At 39.3% G+C, this 22,309-nt stretch overlaps 1 protein-coding gene across 5 annotated transcripts in view; it reads left to right on the top strand.

Annotated features, from left to right (window-relative positions):
* Positions 1-22,309, top strand: part of pcdh9 (protocadherin 9) — a 274,339-nt gene that overhangs the window by 169,168 nt on the left and 82,862 nt on the right. For 2 of the 5 annotated variants that reach the window (XM_082189899.1, XM_082189898.1), the window contains one exon: positions 16,939-17,014. The exons of 1 other annotated variant lie outside the window; for it this stretch is intronic. In XM_082189899.1, the coding sequence (XP_082046025.1) occupies positions 16,939-17,014 (76 nt within the window). Of the gene's footprint in view, positions 1-16,812; positions 17,015-22,309 lie in introns of all 5 variants that reach the window. 2 more of the 5 variants (XM_082189897.1, XM_082189896.1) reach the window with 1 other exon arrangement.

Below are 22,309 nucleotides of genomic sequence, written 5' to 3'. Positions count from 1 at the left end.
TGGAAAATATCTTCATTCAAGAACTGTTATAAAGCCAAAACAATCTCTGTGACCTTAAATTATCCGTTTGTTACTGTAAAGCCGCTTTGAAACAATCTACATTGTTAAAAGCGCTATATAAATGAAGATGACTTGACTTGACTTGACCTGACTATTGTATTTAAAGTCGGCATGAGTCTTTTCTTACCTATTGTGACACATATCCAAGTGAAATGGATTTTGTCCATGGGGAATTGATTGGATGGTTGTGGTTTGCAATTGGTCGATCTCATGTGAGTGACAGGTTGCCCCGCCCTCACACCATAAACACATCATCAAAGAAGAGATGTCGTAAAGAGTTAATTTTGATTAAAGATTATGAGGCACATTCTGTAAAAAAATAATGACGTGCACGGATAAATAATTGATAATAAACACTGCAAAATTCCATTAAAACAATAATAATTGTCCATTTTGATTTCATTATGGCTTGAATCTATTTCTTAAATTCAGTTTAAAAAACATATGAGCAAGAAGTGAATTTAAAGGGACTGTCAAAATGTCTGTGCATTAGGATCTGTAAATGTAGCCATAATAACAGTAATATAGTCTGACATGCAAGCATTTCTTGCATCTTACAAGGTTAGTAGAATAAAGTAAACTGCATACATACACTGCACATGTTCTTAAAGTGTTTCCAGTTGTCAACCCACATAATAATCATCTGAGCATGAAGTCCTCTGCTTCCCCTGACTTCCAAAGCAAAGCGCGGTTCCCCTCACCGCATCTCAGCGGATTGGCTTGTTTTGCGTGAACGCTTCGTTGCTGTGCGGGCCGCTCGCATACATATGCATCTATCGTTGCCTTCACACAGGGTCTCTTCACGGCACGTGCCCGCTTGGGCAGCCCTGTGACGAATTTCCACTTCATCATCACGGCTCCCGGAGATGGCCGCCTGCGCAGAAACTCCACTGCCTGCATAAGTGATGTTATTTTTTTTCCACTTGCTCCTGTAAAGCACTCATGCCAACCACATGACGGGATGAGATGCTGTTGTGATGGAATATTTGAATTTGGAATAATGCAATTCTGAGGAAGAATAATTGACGGTACTTTATTCAGAGACCTGCTCTGAAATATAATTTGGGATTAAACATTGGGAATGTTTACAGGTGCAAATTAGTTTTGAATGCAGGTTACATTTTGTTATATTGCATTTCAACAGCAAGATGAAATAATCTGTATGAACGTGGCTTTTTGACGTCCTATCAAACACGGTTCTCTACTTAAACTACCATTCAGAATATATTTTTAAGAAGTCTCTTATGCTCACCAAGGCTGTATTATTAGATTAAAAATAATACAGTAAAAATAAATAAATTGTGAAATATTTTTATGATTGAAAGGATATGTATTTATTCCTGAGATGCAAAGCTGAATTTTCAGCATCATTACTCCAGTCTTCAGTGTCACACGATCCTTCAGAAATCATTCTAATATGATGATTTGCTGCTCAAGAAACATTTCTTATTATTATCAATATTGAAAACAGTTGTGTTGCTTTTTTTCCTGGTACTCCATTCAGAGATCAGCACTTTGGAAATGTTCACATGTGCTTATTCAGGGCTCGACATTAACGCTTGTCCGGGACAAGTGGATTTTTTGAAGGGACAAGTAAAAGATCATTTTACTTGCCCGACTGGACAAGTAGCCTGATTAGAACGTCAATTACAAAAATAAATAATAACTAGGGAATCACTAAAAAGAGAATGATTCTGATTTAGTTGCCCTTTAAAGGTGCAGATATTGCAGTTAGCAGATTTAAATATATCAAAGCTGATTGAACACTGATGAGAATATTGCTTCAGAATAAATTATATTTACAACACACACACAAAAAAATTATAATTCCGGACATGCAACTTTTTTACTCGGACAAGTGAATGACAGATTTACTTGTCCGAAGGACAAGCACATGAACAGGTTTAATGTCGAGCCCTGGCTAATTAAGTTTAACAGAATGAATGCTGTTGCATGAATTTCGCTATACATGTTTTATAGAGAATAGGTATGTCTGTGCATACTGTATATTTATTCTGATAGTGTTTTATAAATGTGGCCTAACAAGAGAAAATAATCATATGAGAGGAAGTACTTTGATGTAAAATTACTCGAGGTGAGGTTAATAAATGTAGCGAGTATCTAACGTTTGCTGTGACTGTCTATCTAAACTGGATTACGTTCAATCCCTGCGATTATGGTTCTGGAGAGGTGTGCTTGCCTGCGGAAAGATGCAGATTACACTTATTATACGTGCGAAGAGATGTCCGCGGGCACTCTAACATGTTCGCATGTGCCGATTTGCAGGGAGCTGTGCGAACAACATCCATCCATACAAATGACTCGTTCCGTTTTACCTCCCTAATAGGCTGGCAGATGTGCCGAACACCCCCCACCCCCTCCCCCCCTGGCCTATCTGATAATGGAAGCCAGGAGGAAACTGGGTAGACGGCCAGGAAAAGCAGCAGTTTGTCAATGCTAATCCTATACAACGCTCCATGTGACGGGTTGCAAATGTTCGACTGCCAATAGCAATATAATTGAGCTTTCTTTCAATCTCAGGCTCGTCAGGTTGCCACGGCTGCTCGGGTTCCCCACGTCGCCATCGGCCCTGTGCGTGAGCCGGCGAATTAGGGTGGGAGACATGATTCTGCTTTTCTGTAAGCAAATAGGTTTAGCACCTGGCAACACTAAACACTACATTATCCCTTCATCGCTAGGGGAGACAGGCGCTTCAGTGTGAAAACGCTCCTCTCTGTCTCTCCTTGCCTTCTCTTGTGCTGTGTTTGCGACTTGTATTTTTGTCATACTCTCCTTTCCTTGGACACTTTTTTTCTCTCGTAATCTCAGTCTGTCTGGGTCTGATGTGCGTTCCAGTTTTCGGGACGCGGGCCGGAGCGAGTGCAGTGACATTTGGTGGACGTGTCATCCCCAGTGTCAGGATCCATTTTCCTCTTGTTGCCTTTCTTTTCCTTCCTGTGCATCTCCCCCTCACTCTCTCAACCTCTTCGCAAATTCAATCCATTTCCATTAGACAGCCGTCTGCCTGGCCTTTTCAGGTGCTGCTGTTTTGGACGGGTGGGAACGGCCGGGTCAGGGCATGTTCTCATAAAGGGCCTAACTGAGGGTCTGCTCCCAGTTAAACATGGGGCGCATCACTGTTCAGCCCATAGAGCACAACAGTCAGGTTCTGGAAGTAAAACATCCTTTCATTTTCTTTTCCAAACAGAAGTTAGCAATACTATTTAAATCTTTTTTTAAGACAGACCTACCAGCTCTAAGATAAATGGATGGATATATCTATTGATATAAGTTTGTGTAGAAACCACATATTATCTATCTATCTATCTATCTATCTATCTATCTATCTATCTATCTATCTATCTATCTATCTATCTATCTATCTATCTATCTATCTATCTATCTATCTATCTATCTATCTATGTCTGTCTGTCTGTCTGTCTATTCATCTTTCATTCCATCCATCCATCCATCCATCCATCCATCCATCCATCCATCCATCCATCCATCCATCCATCCATCCATCCATCCATCCATCCATCCATCCATCCATCCATCCATCCATCCATCCATCCATCCATCCATCCATCCATCCATCCATCCATCCATCCATCCATCCATCCATCCATCCATCATTATAAAGTATCCACTCAAAATAATTCCACAAAGGCATGTTATTTAGTTGTTTTCTTGCCTTAAAAAGGAGATTACATTGATTTAATTTATTTTAATTCATTCAATTTGAGTGGTCAATTCAGTTAATTGACAGCCCTGCTTTCCCTGCTTACAACTAAAAATAAGAAACACTTCCAGAACTCAGGTCCCACATCGTTCTCTCCAGCGCTGCTGCTCCTCTGAAAAGAACAAGTCCTTTGCATTCAAGACCAGGCTAGAGAGAGTCAAAGCCCTTGCAAATCCCGAATGTTATGTGGTCGTTTGGAACAGAGACAGAACCCTGAAGCCCCTCGGCTCAGACTCTGAGGGCATCCAGTGCGAGAGTTCGGAATGTGTCAAAGCGGATCTCCATCATTCTGATGCATTCCTTCTCTGACCACATCTCTTTGTAGGGCGGTTAAGAGCAAAGCAGCGTAGGGTGCAGCACTTCTCTCCAAGAGCACTGCTGCTTCACCTCGTGTCACGGCCCGTTTCAGATGATGGCTTGTCATTCAAGGAACTCCTGACACATCCTATCTGCATCTCTTTTGCAGCAGAGCCTGCGCTTCAGTCTCCTCAGAGCGAGAGAGAGGGAACCTCAGCATGTCGAGCGGTATTTGTGTAGCACGAGAGCGCCCATTGTACGCCGTTTAACCTCAGTAAAGAGGCCTTTGCAATATTTCAGGCCGTTATGAAATTGCCTCATGCCCCAGGTCTCTGCTTGGAGAAAAAAATAAATAAGAGGAAATAGACAGAAGCACAGACCTTTTCTGAAGACTCTGGCCTTTTCATCGCTGAGGTATGGAATAGGATGGATGTTTGTTGTTGTTGTTGTTTGATGGGGTTATTTTTTCCATGATAGGTTGATTTCTCAGCACACCTGCACCCTCAGTTTGTTTACCTTTAATAAGTCAGAGGCTGGGGAACGTTGTTTGTGTGAGGGTATTGTCCCGCTGTTTGAGGGAGGTGTTGTTTTTGTCTATACAGTCATCCAGTTTCTATACTGTAAGGTGCAAAATCATACTTTGCACGGTGTCATAAAGAACCAATCAGCTCTAAGCTAGAATTTGGCAACAGTAATAAGATTATACGTTAATAACAATATCCATTAAATGTTTTGGGTCTGCTTACCAGCCACTGTGGCTAGTGGTTTTCCAAAGTTACTAGCCACTCAGCAATTTTGACATCAATACCATGGGGAAAAACTGCCGTATAGATATTTTTAATATTATCTCATAATTCTGCAGCAGGTATATTAGGCTGCTGTCACTCTAAGACCTGACGTGTTTACGTAAATACTCGCCAAGACCGGCATTTTTACATTATTTTGTGTGTATTTGACTCTTTAACAATAAGCAGCAAAAATAACTCAATTTAGTACTGAGAGTCGGCATTTTAAGTCACCCATGATTTATGTAAATAAAATCATATTTTAGACATATTAAGGGAAACAAAGTGGCTGCCGTAGCATCAAGTACAAAAAGTGTTTCACATCGGCTGCTTGCAGCTTCGTTGACTACAGTGGAAACAATGTGATTTTTGTGTCTTGATGTGCCGCATACTGTACGTCCGCCACTGACTCCGTGATATGCTAATGTGCCTCGGTGTTGCAGATTGAAAGATGCAGACGCTCTTCCAGATCTTTAAACCTTTTCACTCTCTCTGAGGGAAACAAGACAGATGGTAGTGCTAAAACAGAAGGGGGGAATAAGTAAGAGGAAGGGTAAGAGGAACAAATCAGTCCGTCAGCAGTACAGAGCGCCTCGGCCATCTTCAGTGCATCTACAGTAGTAGATATAGTTGTATATTTCAACAGAGTGCATGCAGAAGCATTATGAGTAAATTCACAGGCAATAATAGCTTAAGGTAAAGAGGCACTTACAGGAACCATAGCGGTGAATGAGAGAGAAGGAGAGATAGAACAAAAGAGCTGAGCCATTGTCTGGCCTGTCGACTTGCTGAGAGAAATGAGTCAAGTGGCACTGCATCGATTTACATCACATCTCTAAAACACGTTCTCATTGAGCAAATAAGCGTTATTTCAGCGGGTCTAGAGTTTTTACCTCTCGAATCGCGCTGCATGGACTTAGCGCCGTATGAAGTGCGCTCACAATCAATAAGGGCTATATTTACTCTGCATGCGAAACTCACGTTAACATCTTGCACGCGGTGGTTTGCAGTCAAAAACTTGTGTGGAAATATTAAATGACATGATGTGGTGTTCACACGTGCCTGTTCTCACATTGATCTATACTGCAGTGCATAGATAGCCTGGTAATACCAGACTCTGCTACTTCACTTTGCTTCGTATACAGAGTCTGGAGTAGCATAATAGAACTTGTCTGAAGTTTAAAATCATTGGTTACCCGTAAGCCAATCACATAACGTTTGGTTATGGCGTGTGTTATGCGCATGCTCAGCCGCATCTAACTTCCACTGTAAACACATGTATGATGCAAAAACTAAACCATCGAGCGAAATACCGGAGTGAACATGGCTGTGAATGACTTTTGGAGATTATGTGAAGTAAATCTACGCATCCACGGTACAATCAGCGTCTACGTCACGGCTCTCAGCCCGCCCTCTGTTCGTTGATTGGCCCGGCTGTTTTCAGGCCGGTGGAAAACTGAAAGATAGGCTGCTATCTCAGACTGACTACAGGAGCGAAATGAAATTAGCGGAAGTAGGAAGTCTGACGTAGTCAGGCTAGTGCATAGAGCCGCTAGCCTGCTGAAAACGTCTTATGTGGTTCACACTAATGTGGTTAGATGGTCACCCAGCCTGGTTAGGCTTGTATGTTTTGATGGTTTTAGGTTTAACATTGCATGTTTACTACAACTGGATCAACATTTGAACCGTTTAGCATTCAGAATTGGAACCTACCGTTTCAAACTGGAGTACGGTTTATAAAAATATGCTGGAATGACGCTCTAGCAGCTTCAAACTCTTTCGTTTTCTTGGCTCCACTGCTGGAGATATAATCGGGTTGTTACAGTCACTCCATACTGAGAGCGCGCACACACACACACAGTGAGGAGCTGTTAGCGTGTAGCTAATGCTTTGAGGCAGATCAGAAGAGGGTTTCAGAGCTAGCCTTTACACCGCAGTGTTGAGGACTCGCTGAGTCCTCAGCGCCGGACGCTCACAGCTGGGCTCAGCGCCAGAGAGGAAAAAGAGTATAGTGAGAACAAAGATAAAGAGAGCTTGTTGGCGAAGGAATGCAGGAAAATTCTGGTTCAAGAATGTGGCAAAGTACAATTAGCCCAGAGGGAACAACGCTAATCACTTCCCTTTGTATTTCTGCTAAAATACCACACTTGCTACAGCTATTAGTGGTTCTTGCCTGACCAACACCAGTGTTATTATCACTCTTACTATTATTAGGGTTTGGGTCAGTGGTGTGTTACACATCCTGCACCATTTCTGCTTCAGTTGTTCATTATACCTCAAACTGTGTGTTTTTGACAATAAAATGGGCAAAATATCCCATAGGCATACACTAGTTTGGGGTCGGTAAGGTTTTTTTAAATGTTTTTGAGAGAAGTCTCTTATGCTCACCAGGGCTGCATTTATTTGATCAAAAATACTGTAAAAACAGGAACATTATAAAATAGTATTGCTATTTAAAATAGCTGTTTTCTATTTTAATATATTTTAAAATGTAATGTATTTCTGTGATCAAAGCTGAATTTCCAGCATCATTACTCCAGTCTTCAGTGTCACATGATCCTTCAGAAATCATTCTAATATGATGATTTGCTGCTAAAGAAACATATTATCAATGTTGTAAACAGTTGCGCTGCTTCATATTTTTGTGGAAACCTGAAATAGATTTTTTTTTTCTTTTTACGTTATACATGATATCTTTACTGTCACTTTTGATCAGTTTAATGCTGGAAAAAAAAATATTGATTTCTTTCACCAGAAAAACTTACTGACCTCAATCTTTTGAACAGAAGTTTACATTGAAAGATCCATATCTATAGACCAAGATATGAAGAAAAAAAGGCGATAACCACCTAACAACTGCAAAACAAGCTAAACAAATCAATAAAAATAGCAAGTTCCTTACAGTATAGAAACTGGATGACTGTATGGACAAAAACAACACCTCCCTCAAACAGCGGGACAATACCCTCACACAAACAACGTTCCCCAGCCTCTGACTTATTAACGGTAAACAAACTGAGGGTGCAGGTGTGCTGAGAAATCAACCTATCATGGAAAAAAGTGACTAATAGCAAGTTACTTCATTTTAAAATGAAGTAACTAAGGCATTCTGGAAGAAACTATGGTTACTTACTCCCCATGGTCATTTCTTTAAGGAGAATTCACTTGAGGGAATTCATGTATTTAGTTATTCCATACATTCATATAGTGTTGATAAGTTCAACTAAATTACTCTCTTATATATAAATTGCACATTTTGTTCCACTAAGCAACTGAGAGGCTTCAGAAATGCTTAAAAATAACCTCTCTCTTTCTTTCTCTCTCACTCACACACACACACACACACACACACACACACACACACACACACACACACACACACACACACACACACACACACACACACACACACACACACACACACACACACACACACACATACCACCAGGACATTTCTTCTATTTCCTCCAGGATGAGACTACACATGCTTTCACGCTGAGGTCCAAGTGTCCAGAGGAGCTCTGAGCAGCACACTCAGGATTTAACAATGGAAACACAATGCAAGCACAGCGCATGTTTTATTCACTTTTTCTCTCAGCATGTTAGAGCAGTTTCGGGGCTTGGAGGGTCTGTTCTTCACGAGGGTCTGGCCCTCTTTAAAGCTGCCGTTTCATGAATACGTTGACCAGTGTGTGTGTTTGTGTGATGAAAGAGGTTTTGAGCTGGTCCTGTCCTGTACAAAAGGACGTAACGTGAGCAGTAGGGGTGTATCGGTCGCCCTCATCCGTGCTGTATAGCTCATTATGACAGATGACGAAAATCCTAAAGATATTTTCTGTGACTGCGGATGACTGCAGATTGGCCCGGGCCGGCGAGGCCAATGAAAGGGCCCGTATGATGGGAGGGAGGTCACAGCGCTCTGCCTGTAATGAGGAGCAAGGGGATCATTACGAGAGAACACATGCGCTGAGAGCCACACTACAGAGAACGAACCAAACGAGGCCTTCGGCGCTGCACGCAGAACCCTTCTCTTCTGATATGAGTTGGAAACGAGGTGGAGAGAGAGCAGAGACTAGATCATAGAGAAGGGGGAGGGAAAATGATGCGATTTCAGTAGATAAAAAAGAAGGGACGATGAAAAGAAAGAGGTCTACAAAAGGCAAAGCGTGCAGCGTCCATCTTCATCTGCTGCAGTAGCGCACTCACACCAACAGAGGGCAGACAGCCTTTTATTATGACTCCAGACGGTGCTCTGTTTCTCTCCATAAAAACACCTCCATAAAGCAGGATATATATCTCTCGCGTATAGAGCTTCAGCAACAGTGATGCTTTCAAAAAAAAGTGCCTGTTTGTGTACTGTATCTATATATCTAGTATTTCACAAACACTCTTGGCAGTTCTCCCAAGTTATTCTTACAGTCAGGTTTAACTTACTATTTTTTCCCCCAGAGAAAAGCCACAAACAAGGATGCAGAAAGAGATAAACAACTATAAATGACAGATCTCATATGAGCAATTGTTAAAAAGAGAATCCCTTTTATTGGTTCAAGTATGCAGTTCAGGTTAATAATAAAGCCATGCGTTTTAATGAGTCTGACTGTCCAGTTCATATTCAGCAGTGAACACATGGTTCTGTTTGGTTCTTCAAGATCTCACTTATTGCATCAGTGTGTTCGAAGATTTGACCATTTTGAAAATCTGTGCTTGTGTTTTGAGGTATGGTTATTTTAAATAATGTAACACTTCTAGTTTATTTATTTATCCGTCAATTCACTATTCTTTGTTTTATTTTGTTTTATCCTTTTTTCATAAGGCCACGTATAACAAGCCGCAAGTAATAGCATGGATTTAAGGATGCATTTATGTATCTTTTTCTATTGAACAATTTAAAGTGTGTTTATTTTATTTTTTTGAATAAGGTCACTCATAACAAGTAGCCAGTTCATGCACATGTTTATGTTTTATTACAAGTTATGTATTTATTTTACTGTCTTTGTATTATTTCACAAAGCTCAGTTTTTCTCTCTCATCAATTTAGTCTGCAAGTTCTAGAGTTTCTGCATTCATTTAGAGAGAGAACCCAATGGATTTAAACGTGGTCAAATATACTATATAGCTGATACTGGACATGTATTGGAAAAATTAAACACATTTTTAATCAATTAACAACAACGGAACAGAGATGATGGTGAATGGCAGACTTACGGTATAAAGACTAGCCATACTCTTGTCCTGTGTTGCATTGCCAGAATAATTCATAACCATTAACAGAACTAAGGTCCGGTTTCACAAACAGGGCTTGGATTAAACCAGGATTAGGCCTTAGTTTAATTAGGACATCTAAGTAGCTCTTATAAAGTGCTTGTGTGCATCTTGAGACACAATTATGGTTGCTTTCAGTTAAAACAGTTCAAACATGCATTTTAGTCAGGACTAAGCTAAAGCCTTGTCTGTGAAACCGGGGGTGAAAGTAAGAACAGTTCTCTATATCTAATCATAGTTGTGTGGCGTAGGATCATCTTGTGTGCTGCTGTGATGAATGCTTGTGTGCGTAGCCTCGTGTTTTTGTTGTGTAGACACAAGAGCCGTGTTGTTTCAGCAGGTGATGAGGTGTTGTTGGATTGGATTATTTTCTCAAGTGTGCGAGGTTGGAAGCAGCAGTGAGGTGGTAGACGTTCCCTCTTTTTCCTTGAAGAATCTGAGCAATCGTCTTGCAAATGAAAAGCACACCGGGGCTGCTATGGAAATACCCACGCTGAGACCAAACCTCAAACTGTCAAAATCTTGCCCTTTTTCTTTTCATGTGTGCTTCTACCTACACATGTGAGTCATTATGTGGCTATATTAATCACTGTGTCTTGAGTGATTTGCTGATTGCGCTATTACGGCTTTCTTTTCTTTTTAAGTGTGTGTGTTGGTTTAGCAAGCACACACTCCACAATGCCAACTAGCTAAAACGAGCAGCTTGTCATACTGGATGTAAAAGCTTTTTCCATCCAAATCAGGGGTTCATGGTTTGATTGGTTAGACCCTTCACTATTCAAAGGTTTAGGGGTAGTAAGAAGAAATGAATACTTTTATTCAGCAAGAATGCATTAAATTGATCAAAAGTGACATTAAATGCAAGTGTATGTTATGAATGAGTTATATTCTAAATCAATCTTTCTGTTCATCAAAGAATCCTGAAAAATATGGTTTCCACAATAACATAAAGCAGGGAAACTGTTTTCAACATTGATCATAATAATAATGTTTCTTGAGCTGCAAATCATCATATTAGAATGATTTCTGGTGGATCATGTAACACTGAAGACTGGAGTAATGATGGTGGAAATTCAGCTTTGCATCACAGGAATAAATAGTATATTCAAATAGGAGACAATCCAAAACCTTCTTCAAAAACACTGAAAATATGACCCACCCCAAACTTTTGAATGGTAGATACTGTAGGCAAAAATCATGATTCTCATGTTCAAAAGTAGCTGTGTATTCTGACAAAATTAAACAGAAGATGATTAAGTTATTGTGGCATAAGTAAGATAGTATTCCTAATCTCTATTGTTCATGGCAATGTTGTTCTGCGTATTTGAAACCGACGCTACTTTCACGTCTCTTATATCATGCAACATCCAACTCCGTTATCCATTTTGAGTTATCGTAGTGTTTTCTTAGCAGAAGCTTTATGGTAATATAGAGGTAAAATTATAAAGTGATTCTAAATCAAATAAGTATTTCATATTTAACGTCCACACAGGTGATCATTTTACGCTCGTGAAAGGCCGACTGTAAATTATGCGTGAGATATGTCCTCAGTGGCTGTTTTTTTGCACATTCATTTCGGTGCAGAAATTATCCCTGGAAATTTCACACCTGGTTATGACAGGCTGGATTCAGGTACGAGAGAGCGCTGTTTTCCGACAGCATGCTTCCCGCGGTGGGAATCAAGGATGTTGTTAGGGAGAAACACTGAGGGATGGAGGAAGCGGAAGGTGTGCTTGCCAATGAATCGTCCCATGAGATCCAGACAGAAACAGCAGTCTATTATGTCTCAGACATGTAGCATCCGACTGCAAAAAAATTTAATAAAAAATCTCCTCATTCATATTGAGGAAAGAGGATACTGACCCAAAATGGGAAATGTTCTCGATTCGGACTCAATTCATCATGTTAAGAACAGCAGGGAATGAACTCTAGCCAGATTTGTTGTGCCTCCGAGAGAATTACGGAAGATGCTCTGAGGTTTTGTGACATTCTCTGGAAAGTTCCAGCAAACTCTGGTGCTAATCTCTACATAGAGACCTGATCTGCCGCTAAACCGCGATAACAGTCCTCAGACGGCGATGACTTTTTTGCCGAGCAGGAGGCTAGGTTAAACCCAGACTTAACGCAAATCCATTAAGCGCTACTCTGTTGGATGTGAAGCACTCATAAGCAAGCCCTGAAATTCCTCCTTAGAAAAACTGACATAAGCCTGAAATGTAGGAAATGTAATTCATTAAAGATCTGCATGTTCTCTGATTTGTTTATGCATGCCGTAATTGCCTATTTACTCGCAGCCAAAGATGTCTCCTTTTTTCTGAAAAGTGCTTTAGAGGCATCCACTTTCTTTTTTTTTCTTTTCTTTCTTCGTTCCTGAGCCCCGAGTGAGGGAATCGGGCGGAATGATCGGGCCTGGCGTCTTTGAGTGGGAAACTTCTGTGACACTGATTCTGTGTACTTTGACGAGGGAAAACATCTTAGCTGAAAGCGGCTATGTTTGCTTGGCGCCGGTGCCGTCGCCCGCGCGTTTGACCCGTTACAATATAAAAACACGCTGCTAATATGGGCTGACAAGCATGATAAGCCATGATTGCGTGTAAATTGGCAGTGGCGAAGGTTTAAGCTGGTCTTATGCTAATACAGCAGTGAGTGACTGCTGGGCAAACGCACAAACACACACACACAGAGATATGCCCATATTGACTTTCAATGTGAGGCGGATGCACATGGGGTTCTGTATTAACTTTTTGGGATTTGAGAAAATGTACCATACACGCCTTACTGGCCATAACGCTGTATTGTGCACCCTTTTATTACAAATATATTTTTGTACCATTGAAAATGGGATTATTTAGCTGTTTTTCTTTGCATATTTTTGATAAACAGTGCAGGTCAATGTGTCCCTCGAGATCAGCCAGTATGTCGAATTGTCACAAAAACAATTCCTCATATTTATGTTCTGGTGGCTTAATACGAGGAATATGTACATAGATAAACCTATTTGTCCCTTTTTCAGAAAAACATTCCTAAAATAAGATACTTTATACTTTTATGAGAAGCAAAATTGCATAAACCTTTTTTGCTAGATATGATGCTATAGGCAATGTTTTTTTTATAAGCACTTATACTGGTTGAAACTCTCTTCAAATCCTAAAAGCAATCAATAATAAAAATTGTGTAAACTTACCAAACAGTTAGAAAGTCAATTTGTATTGATTACACCTGCTTTATAATAGAACTGTGTGATCGCATACCTGTGTTCATTTCATGCTGGTTTGCACACCAATGCGTTTTGCGTATCACACTGGGACATCGTTCAGGTTAGAAGGGTAGTATTTCACTCTGTAAGGTGATCTACACATAATATTGATATATATGAGAGATTAATATATCTTGTGGTTTTTGGAGAACCCAGGCATATCCAATTAATAAAATACTACACAGGACTTGTGGTTTATAGAGCACATAATATCCTTCATATGTATTACTAAATGGTGTGTGATGACTAGTTGCAGTGGTGTCAATCAGACTCCGGACGGACAGTAAATCAAATGGAATTTTGGCCACATTAAACAAGGTAATTGGTATGATATAGTTTATCGATGAACTAATAGACACACATAATATGTGTACATACAGTATATGCACACACATTCAAGCAGTTTAAAAGACACGTCTCTTTGATAAAGACTCAATTTAACACTGTGCCACCAACTCGATTGAGTTTATTTCACTTGTGAACTTACAGTACGTTCACACGGGGCGTCAGCGTCAACGCTTCCCATTGACTTTGAATGGGTGACGTCAAGCGTTGCCGAAAAGAATTGTGGATCTGTCGGCGGCGCTTCACTGGCGTTGCTCGCGGCAGAAGTTGAGAATTTTTCAACTTCTGCCGCGAGCAACGCCAGTGAAGCGCCGCAGACGGAAGCGTCAGCCAATCAGGATCGCTCTATGCAAATACAGTAGCCAGGCGGCAGCCAATCACGTTCATCACGTTCATCCTGTTCAAGAGCAGCAAACTGAGGATACATTTTAAAATGGAGAAACTAATTATTGCGGTGGGCAATCACCCGGTCCTTTATGACCAATCACTTTTTATGTACCACTTTTTATATACTTTTTATGTCCATGTTGAATGACAATGAAGCTTGTTGTTGAGTTCCTGTCTAATTTCATTGGCTGACGCTGCTATGACCATGGCGTCAGTGCCAAACTTCAGCCACGCCTTCCGTCAAGCGTTGACGCTGACGCCCCGTGTGAACGTACCGTTATTCTAGAACTTTTCACAGCATATCTTGTTATTTCATGATACTTCAAGCAACGAATGACTGGTAAATTGACAGTTTGTCTCTTGGCCTGAAACTTTCCCCACCATTAATTACTATAAGCAAATATTTCCCATGCTTTCTTGCACGATGAATTTGTGATGCGAGTGGTCAAAAGGTGAAAATGTCGTGAAATAGTTCTGAGCCCCGAGATCTGAGAACAGAGCCGCTCTGGTTTGTCCAGCTAAAGTGTTCTGTAGCTCAGGCTGTCGTGCTGAAGCTACTGTTCGCCGTTTCTTTTCTTTCTTTTTTTTACCTCTAATTGAATGTCACTTGCTTTCTGAAATGCTCCAAATTATATAATGAGGTCATTTGCATAGCGCAGAGATTGGCTGACCTTTGCTTTTGCCAATAATTACAGCAGAGTCGTCTAAGACAGTCGACAGAGATGGTGCGAAAAAAGACAACTTCCCGCTCAGAAAGGTTAGCGGAGAGCTCCGTACTGGACTTTGCGAAATGTCATTAGAATTTCTTGGAGTATGCTCAAAATTAGCAAGTGATTGAGATCAGCAATGCAGAAATATTTGCTTTAAAAGCTACTTGGTTAAAACTGCATGTGTGGAATCATTCCCTAGTAATTGCGTGGGAGCGGTTATGCGGACTGGCATGTTGGATTAAGCATAATTCATTGCATATATAAGCAATCTAAAGCTTGCAGATGCAGGACGCTTCACGCATGCTTTATTGTCAAAGCCTTTCGACGGTGATGCCGGAACCTTCACATTGCTTTGAGCCTCTGTGCCCAGTGTGAGCACATGGCATGTGAACTAGGACACTCTGGTCGGGCCGTGCCAACCCAGCAGTGGTGTTCCTCTGATGCCCACCAGTGCTGTGGGCAGAGCCGGTGCCAACCAGCCGGCGATAGATACCTACAATACAGCAACTCAGAGAATAAACTACCGGTCAAAAGTTTGAGGTCAGGTTTTTTTTTTTTTTTTTTTTAAAGAAATTTATACTTTTATTTGGTAAGGATGCATCAAATTGGTCAAAAGTGACAATAAATGCATTTATAATGTTACAGAAATTACAAATAAATGCTGTTCTTTAGATTTTTCTATTCATCTAAGAATCCTATTTTTCTTAACAGTTTCCACAAAATTATGAAGCAGCACAACTGTTTTCAACATTGATAATAATCAGAAATGTTTCTTTAGCAGCAAATCATCATATTAGAATGATTTCTGAAGGATCATGTGACACTGAAGACTGGAGTAATGATGCTGAAAATTCAGCTTTGATCACAGAAATAAATTACATTTTAAATTATATTCACATAGAAAGTAATTATTTTAAATTGTAATACTATTAATAATAAAGTAAAATAGTAATTTAGATAATATATTTTAGCACTGAAAATTATAATGTCAATAATAATCAAAAAATCGTTGAAGCAAAAAAAAAAATTCATTTAGCATGCTTTTTTACCACGCTAAATGCTTTTATCCAAAGCGACTCACAAATGGCAATAATTGAATCATATCAGTATTATTGTTGTACAACTGAAATACTATTACAGTTTTTATAAACATTTTGAATTATTTTTAGTTTTAAAGGTTTTAGTATTTTTTTGTGTGCTTTTATCATTATTATTATTGCATATTTATGTAGAGTTTTTATTTTTTATTTCATCTTTAGTTTTAGTTGTTTTAGTACTTCAAGTTAAACTAATTGAAAAATGTTGCTTTGGCAAACATCTAAAATAATAATAATAATAATAATAATAATAATATTATATATATATATATATATATATATATATATATATATATATATATATATATATATATATATATATATATATATATATATATACGTATATATATTTTTTTTTTTTTTATGGTGTTATCAAATAAATGCACCATTTGCAAGCAAATGAGACTTCTTCCAGAAACATTCAATAATCGTAATGACCCCAAACTTTTGAACAGTATATATCTCTCTCTCCTTCTATCTCTCTCTCTCTCTCTCTCTAAATATAGTACAGTTGCTCATCTTCTCACACACATTAAATGCTGTTATGTCTTAAGACTGTCATTTATTTGAGTGATTAACACATCACACCATTAGTGCATTCAGAGCGTATCACTGTGTGCATGATATCACACGCATGCTCTGTAGTGAAGAGAGCTTCGTACTGTGAAACGTGACTTGTGTTTGCTGTGCTCAGGGACAATTTTGACCAAATAAAACCCAAACCATCCTATTTGTTCATTTCTATAAAAGTGAACAAATACCCATTCAATTTGCAATTAATAATCAATCCGCTGAAAGTGGCTGGTTGATTGAGAAACACTGAGACGAGCATTAACGCGTGTCTCTGTCTCTCTGCTCTCTGCTGTTGTAGTCTCAGCGGCGCGTCACGTTTCACCTGCCGGACGGGTCTCAGGAAAGCTGCAGTGACAGTGGGCTGGGGGACCATGAGCCCGTGGGCAGTGTCCCGCTCCTCTCACACCCTCTCCCTCTGGTGCAGGCGCAGGACGACTTCTACGAGCAGACCTCTCCGGACAAGAGGACCGAAGCAGACGGAAACTCAGACCCCAACTCTGGTGAGTGTGTGCTGAAAGATGTGTTCTCTGAACTGAACCCAGCAGGAGGAGCTCAGCCAGAAAGGAAGATGAACATCACAGATGATAGTTTTCATTATTCACCTTCCCATTCAATATGTACGGCCATTTAATGTTCTGCAATAGCAGTTCCCCATGTAAATAGTGCTCTCACGATACACTGAATGAAGTTTGCACAAGTGAATATAGCTGTAATAAATAAGAGACGGGTTGAGGAAAAATGGCATAATTATGCCTTTTTGTGCAGAAATGCACTATGCGCATTAAGAGATTCAGAAGTAATGTGTAATGCTGTAAATTAGCTCTTCTTGGCAAAGTTTATTGTAATGTGTTTTGCTTTACACACTGAACTCTGATACTGTGCATATTATGTGTTGTTTAATGTGTGTTGATCAGTGGGATTCCCTATAGATGGAGGCAGGAAATGGAAAGCAAGCGACTGACGAGATGTCTTGCACTTCTTGTGTCTGATTAGGACTTTTAGACTGTCTTTCTAGACTTTTTTTTTACTTTTAGATGGCAAATGTTTAGATGGGAAAACGAGTTTGGTTTGTATGATTCTACATTGTATGATGTTTTATAGATGGTATAAATGGGTGAATCTCACATTTCCAGGTCATATTTCACCCCAAAATCAAAAGCGAAATATTTTGCATTAAGATTGCATTAGGGAAAATGTTTTTTTTGTTGTTGTTTTTTTTTTTGCCGTATTTGTTACAATTATTTTTGTGGCACAAAATTCTCACATTCTAATAGAGTCAAATAATGATTGAATACTCTAATTAAAAATGTTTAATATAAAATTAAATAATACATAAATAAAACAATAAATGCTACCATAATATAAAAAGAATATATCACATTTAAATATCTTTAATTTTTTATATTTTTTGCATTGTGGTTATCAGATTTTCAGTTTTTGTTTGGAAGTACTACATTTTCCTAAAAATAATATCATAATACAAAACAACATCTTAGCTTAAATAGTTTAATAAATATATTCTTTCAGCAAAAATATAATTTCTTGTTTCTTTTGATTTTGGGGTGAAATATGACCTGAATAATGCCCAGAAAAGGCCCCCAAAATCTATGATTGAGATTAATGCAAAATAAACGACAATTACAGAAAAGAAATAAAAGCAGTAGCGTGTGCGTGTGTGAAAGAAAGTAAGTTGAACTGAAGGGAAACACTGTTTGTAGCATTGTTCATCTCAGCAATATCAACCACAAGAACCTTCATTCTCACCTTGAGGAAAACTAGGAAAGGTCGGTCAAAAGAAACATCTTTGTCCTTAATATGTCACCGTAGGGTTTGAGGTCACTTCCTGCGCGAGAGCCGTGATGGAAGTATGTGTATTTATACGCTAATGGTCAGTCACGTCTCTCTGGGCTGAGAGTGTGTAGCTCTATCGTTCTCAGCACACACTTGATTTATTTAGCCATGATTTCCCTGTTGGGGTCTCATGCGGCAAAGATGTTCAGTTTTTATATTTCCAGCGATAGAACTCCGTGACCTACTTTTCCCATCACAGAGAGCCATAGATCTGCTCCGGCACCTGTGTCGCCCAAGGTCACAGATAGTTAACACGTGTGCGTTTGCGCCTTACGATTCATTTGAACAAGTTTTTGCACTAAGAAGAGTCTGGATTTTTCATGCACCCTTTATTGGTCTCTAAAGATGAACGACACGCACATGTGTCTGTGAGACTCCACATCTTTTCTTGCTATTCATATGATTATTGAATGTGTGATCTAGTGCAGAGTGGCAAGACTCAAGTGTATCCTTTTAATTTGAGGAGAGAGGAGGGGGGAGCTCAGAAACAATCATTTGCATAAGGTAGGTGATAATTGCTCTTTTTAATGGAATTGATGGTGGTGTACACACCAATTATCTACAAGCTCTTAAGCCTGGTAATTAATTAGCACACAAATGGCCGTGGTGCCATGGAGACCGGCGCATAATCAAATATTGGACACACACAGGGGCTATATTGGGAGCATCACTAGGCTCGGATGGCAACATCAATTAGAGGTCAGTAAGAGATGAGATGAACAAATCCAACTGAGTTTCTTTACGTCAGAGATTTCAGTAGAACAGGGAATATAAAACTCTACATTTGCAACTTCCAAATCAAATGTAAAGATTTCATTGACTAGGTTTATAGACAGCTGGGATGGATGTTCCCACCAAAGTCAAAATCTAAAGATTCGACATTTCAGACAAACCGGCTGAAAGGTGGACGGCTTGTTTCTGGATCAGAAATGAACCCTGAGCGAATGAAGTCTGCTCGCGTCGGTCTTTGATATCAAGCCTTGTCCATTGGCCCCAGTATGGATTGGTGTGCATTGATAAAAGTCTGAGATGTTCATACACACACCAGTTTCATTAATTAAGCATATCAAAAAGTTGATGTAGACTCCTGCAGCACAGACCATGAGAGCACTGCAGTGCAGCAAATACTGTTTGTTGCTCAACTTGAGAACTGGCTTTTCTTTGAAGTGTGTGTGTGTATGTGTGTGTATGTGTGTGTGTGTGTATGTGTGTGGGACCTGGTAAACCTTACATTATGGGGACAAAATGTGCCCACAAAGATGGCTATATACAAAATCATTGTTTTTTTGGGGATAGAATATTCAGTTTGTACAGTATAGAAACCATTGTCTATGAAAGAGTTTGGGATTGGTAAGATTTTTAATCTTTGTTTTAACTTTAAGTGTATTCAGCAAAGACATATTAATCAAAATGACAGTAAAAGCTGTTGATTTTAACTTTATATTCATCAAATAATCCCAAAAAAAACAAAAAACATCACAGTTTCCACAAAAATATGAAGCAGCACAGCTGTCTTCAACATTGATAAAAATAAAATAAAAAATTCTTGAGCATCAAATCATCATATCAGAATGATTTCTGAAGGATCATGTGACACTGAAGACTGGAGTAATGCTTTAGCTTTGCATCTCAGGAATAAATTACATTTTAAAATATGAAAAGAAAACAGTTTGAATAATATTTTACAATATTACAGTTTTTACTGTATTTTTCATATCAAAATTTGAAATCAAAAGTTCAGTTACACAGTTTAGAGTCAGTATACACAAATGAAGGACACAGAATGCTGCGATTAACCAATCAGAATCCATTATTCCTGAGAGCCATGTAATAATACACAGGATCTTATTCAAGGTCACAGATTATGTGAAACCTTGAGCTTTACATCTACCTAAATCCAGAAATGTCACACAATGCTCCTTCTGAAGCGCAGTTAACAATAGCGGAGAAAACCGACGGCTCTGTGGGTCTTCTGAGCTCAGATGCCATGGAACGCTGACTTCTAGTGTGTGGAGCCATTGTGTGCCGCGCACAAATCTCTCTATGCCCGCATGCTCCGCGAGTTCAGGGAGCAGTCTTCTGTAAAAACTGGCTGTGAGGATTAATTTGTCAACTTCTGATGATCTGTACCAACCACAGGGGAACTGAGGGTTGCAGGTTGTTGTGCAGACTGAATTAATCTCCAAAAGTTGCGAGCATTTCTCTTTTTATTTCCTTTTCTTCTGTGTTTACCCCTGCCCGAGCATTAAAGTTGTTTGTTACCTCTCGCAGTCGTCACGTAGAACCACAAGCTTTTGGGTTTTTTGAACGCTGTTGACAGGACTGTCAACGTCAATTCCTGGCAACAACTTAAGAACACAGGGAAACATGCATCTGAGTGGGTTCCATTTGGACTCGGCGGGAGATCCCGACATGTGTAGGCTTCAGAAAGCTGATTTCCTTCACCACAAAAAAACATGCGAACAAAAGCAACCCTCTGAGATGATAATTACGGGATATGGTTAAGCTCTACAATTCGAGGGTTTGAAAAACAACGTGATGTATTTTTAAGAAAGCGACTGCGAGCTAATGCACAAGCCGCAGCAGTTGTGTTCCTGAGCCACTGTGTGCCTTATACTTCCTTTGGCATTCAGAAGTGAATTTATTCTACCTTTATTCCGTGCAGCTGTTGTTAATTGCGAGTACATATGCATTAGTATCTAATTAACAATTATGCAGATTGACTAATTATTTTTATGCTTTCAATCAAAAGGTAGTAAGCTAGCGGGTGCTAATTGTAGGTCAGCCTTCCATGCGCCACTACTTTATTCTGACATTTAAAAAATGACGTGTTTATCAAGATGCAAGTGTGCGTAAGATTTTCTGACATGACTTTATATGTGTAATTTAAAAGCTCGAAAGGCTAATTCTAATCTTACGGGCATTTGCAAAAGCATTTTAAATGTTTTGCAATTGCATCGTCCCGTGGAATAATTACCTACATTCATTCTCAGGTTGCTGCACTGCAGATGTACAGTTTAATTTGTAATCTAATGACTCTGGGTTATAATTGGTGGTTGAGATGGTGGTGGCTATTTAAATACACAAGGCGCACATACAATAAACCTTAGCTGTTTATTTATTGATGCGTGATTCAATGCCTTGGGTTTATAGTTCAGTTCAGATCATTAAAGATTAAATCGTCTGAAGTGGTATTCTCTTTTAGGGGGTTCCTGGGTAAACGAAGCATGTGTTGCAGAAAACCCTATTAATTAAACTTTACAGTATATTTAAATGTTAAACCACTGATAACTTATTTGTCCTTGATTTGTGGCATGCATTATGCTGTTTGTTACATTGGAATTGGTTAAACACACATCCAAAGCGATCTTTTCTTCTAGCGAGTCCGTTTACTAGAATAAATGAATTGCAAATCGTCGTACCACTTCATTCTTTTCTTTTAGTTTTGCTCCTATTCTTGAGAGTTTGGTTTTATAAAGTGCCTTTAAATAAAACATGTTCGGTTTGTGTGCTACAAGACCCCATGAGAGCGAAAATCCTCTCATATTATTCCAGAGCACAGCTTCCGTTCACAGGGAAGTTAATGGTGGAGTGTAACGGAAGGATGTGTCGTGTTTTGTAACCGTTTTTGAAGACTACAGGATGGAACGGAATGCAGTTCGTGAGCCGCCATCCTCACAGCGGCAGGCCATATAAAGACGCTTCGTGGAAACCTTAAAACGAGCTGAAAAATGCAAAAGATTTTTAAATGATACATCGATAGATAAAAGTAGAACAAAATGATCTGATGTGACAATCACAGATGGGCGGAATAATGTTGGTGAATATGTTTGTGACAGAATTTAGCAAAACATCTAACTATATAATTCTGCATAGTTTAGATGGCAAAATATATATATATATATATATTTATATTTTATGCGTGTACAAAACTGATTTTTGCA

This window comes from Leuciscus leuciscus (genome assembly GCF_965113295.1).
Source record: "Leuciscus leuciscus genome assembly, chromosome: 14".
NCBI lineage: Eukaryota > Metazoa > Chordata > Actinopteri > Cypriniformes > Leuciscidae > Leuciscus > Leuciscus leuciscus.
The sequence above is the reverse complement of the archived record's forward strand: the minus strand, read 5'-3'. Positions and strand labels throughout refer to the sequence as shown.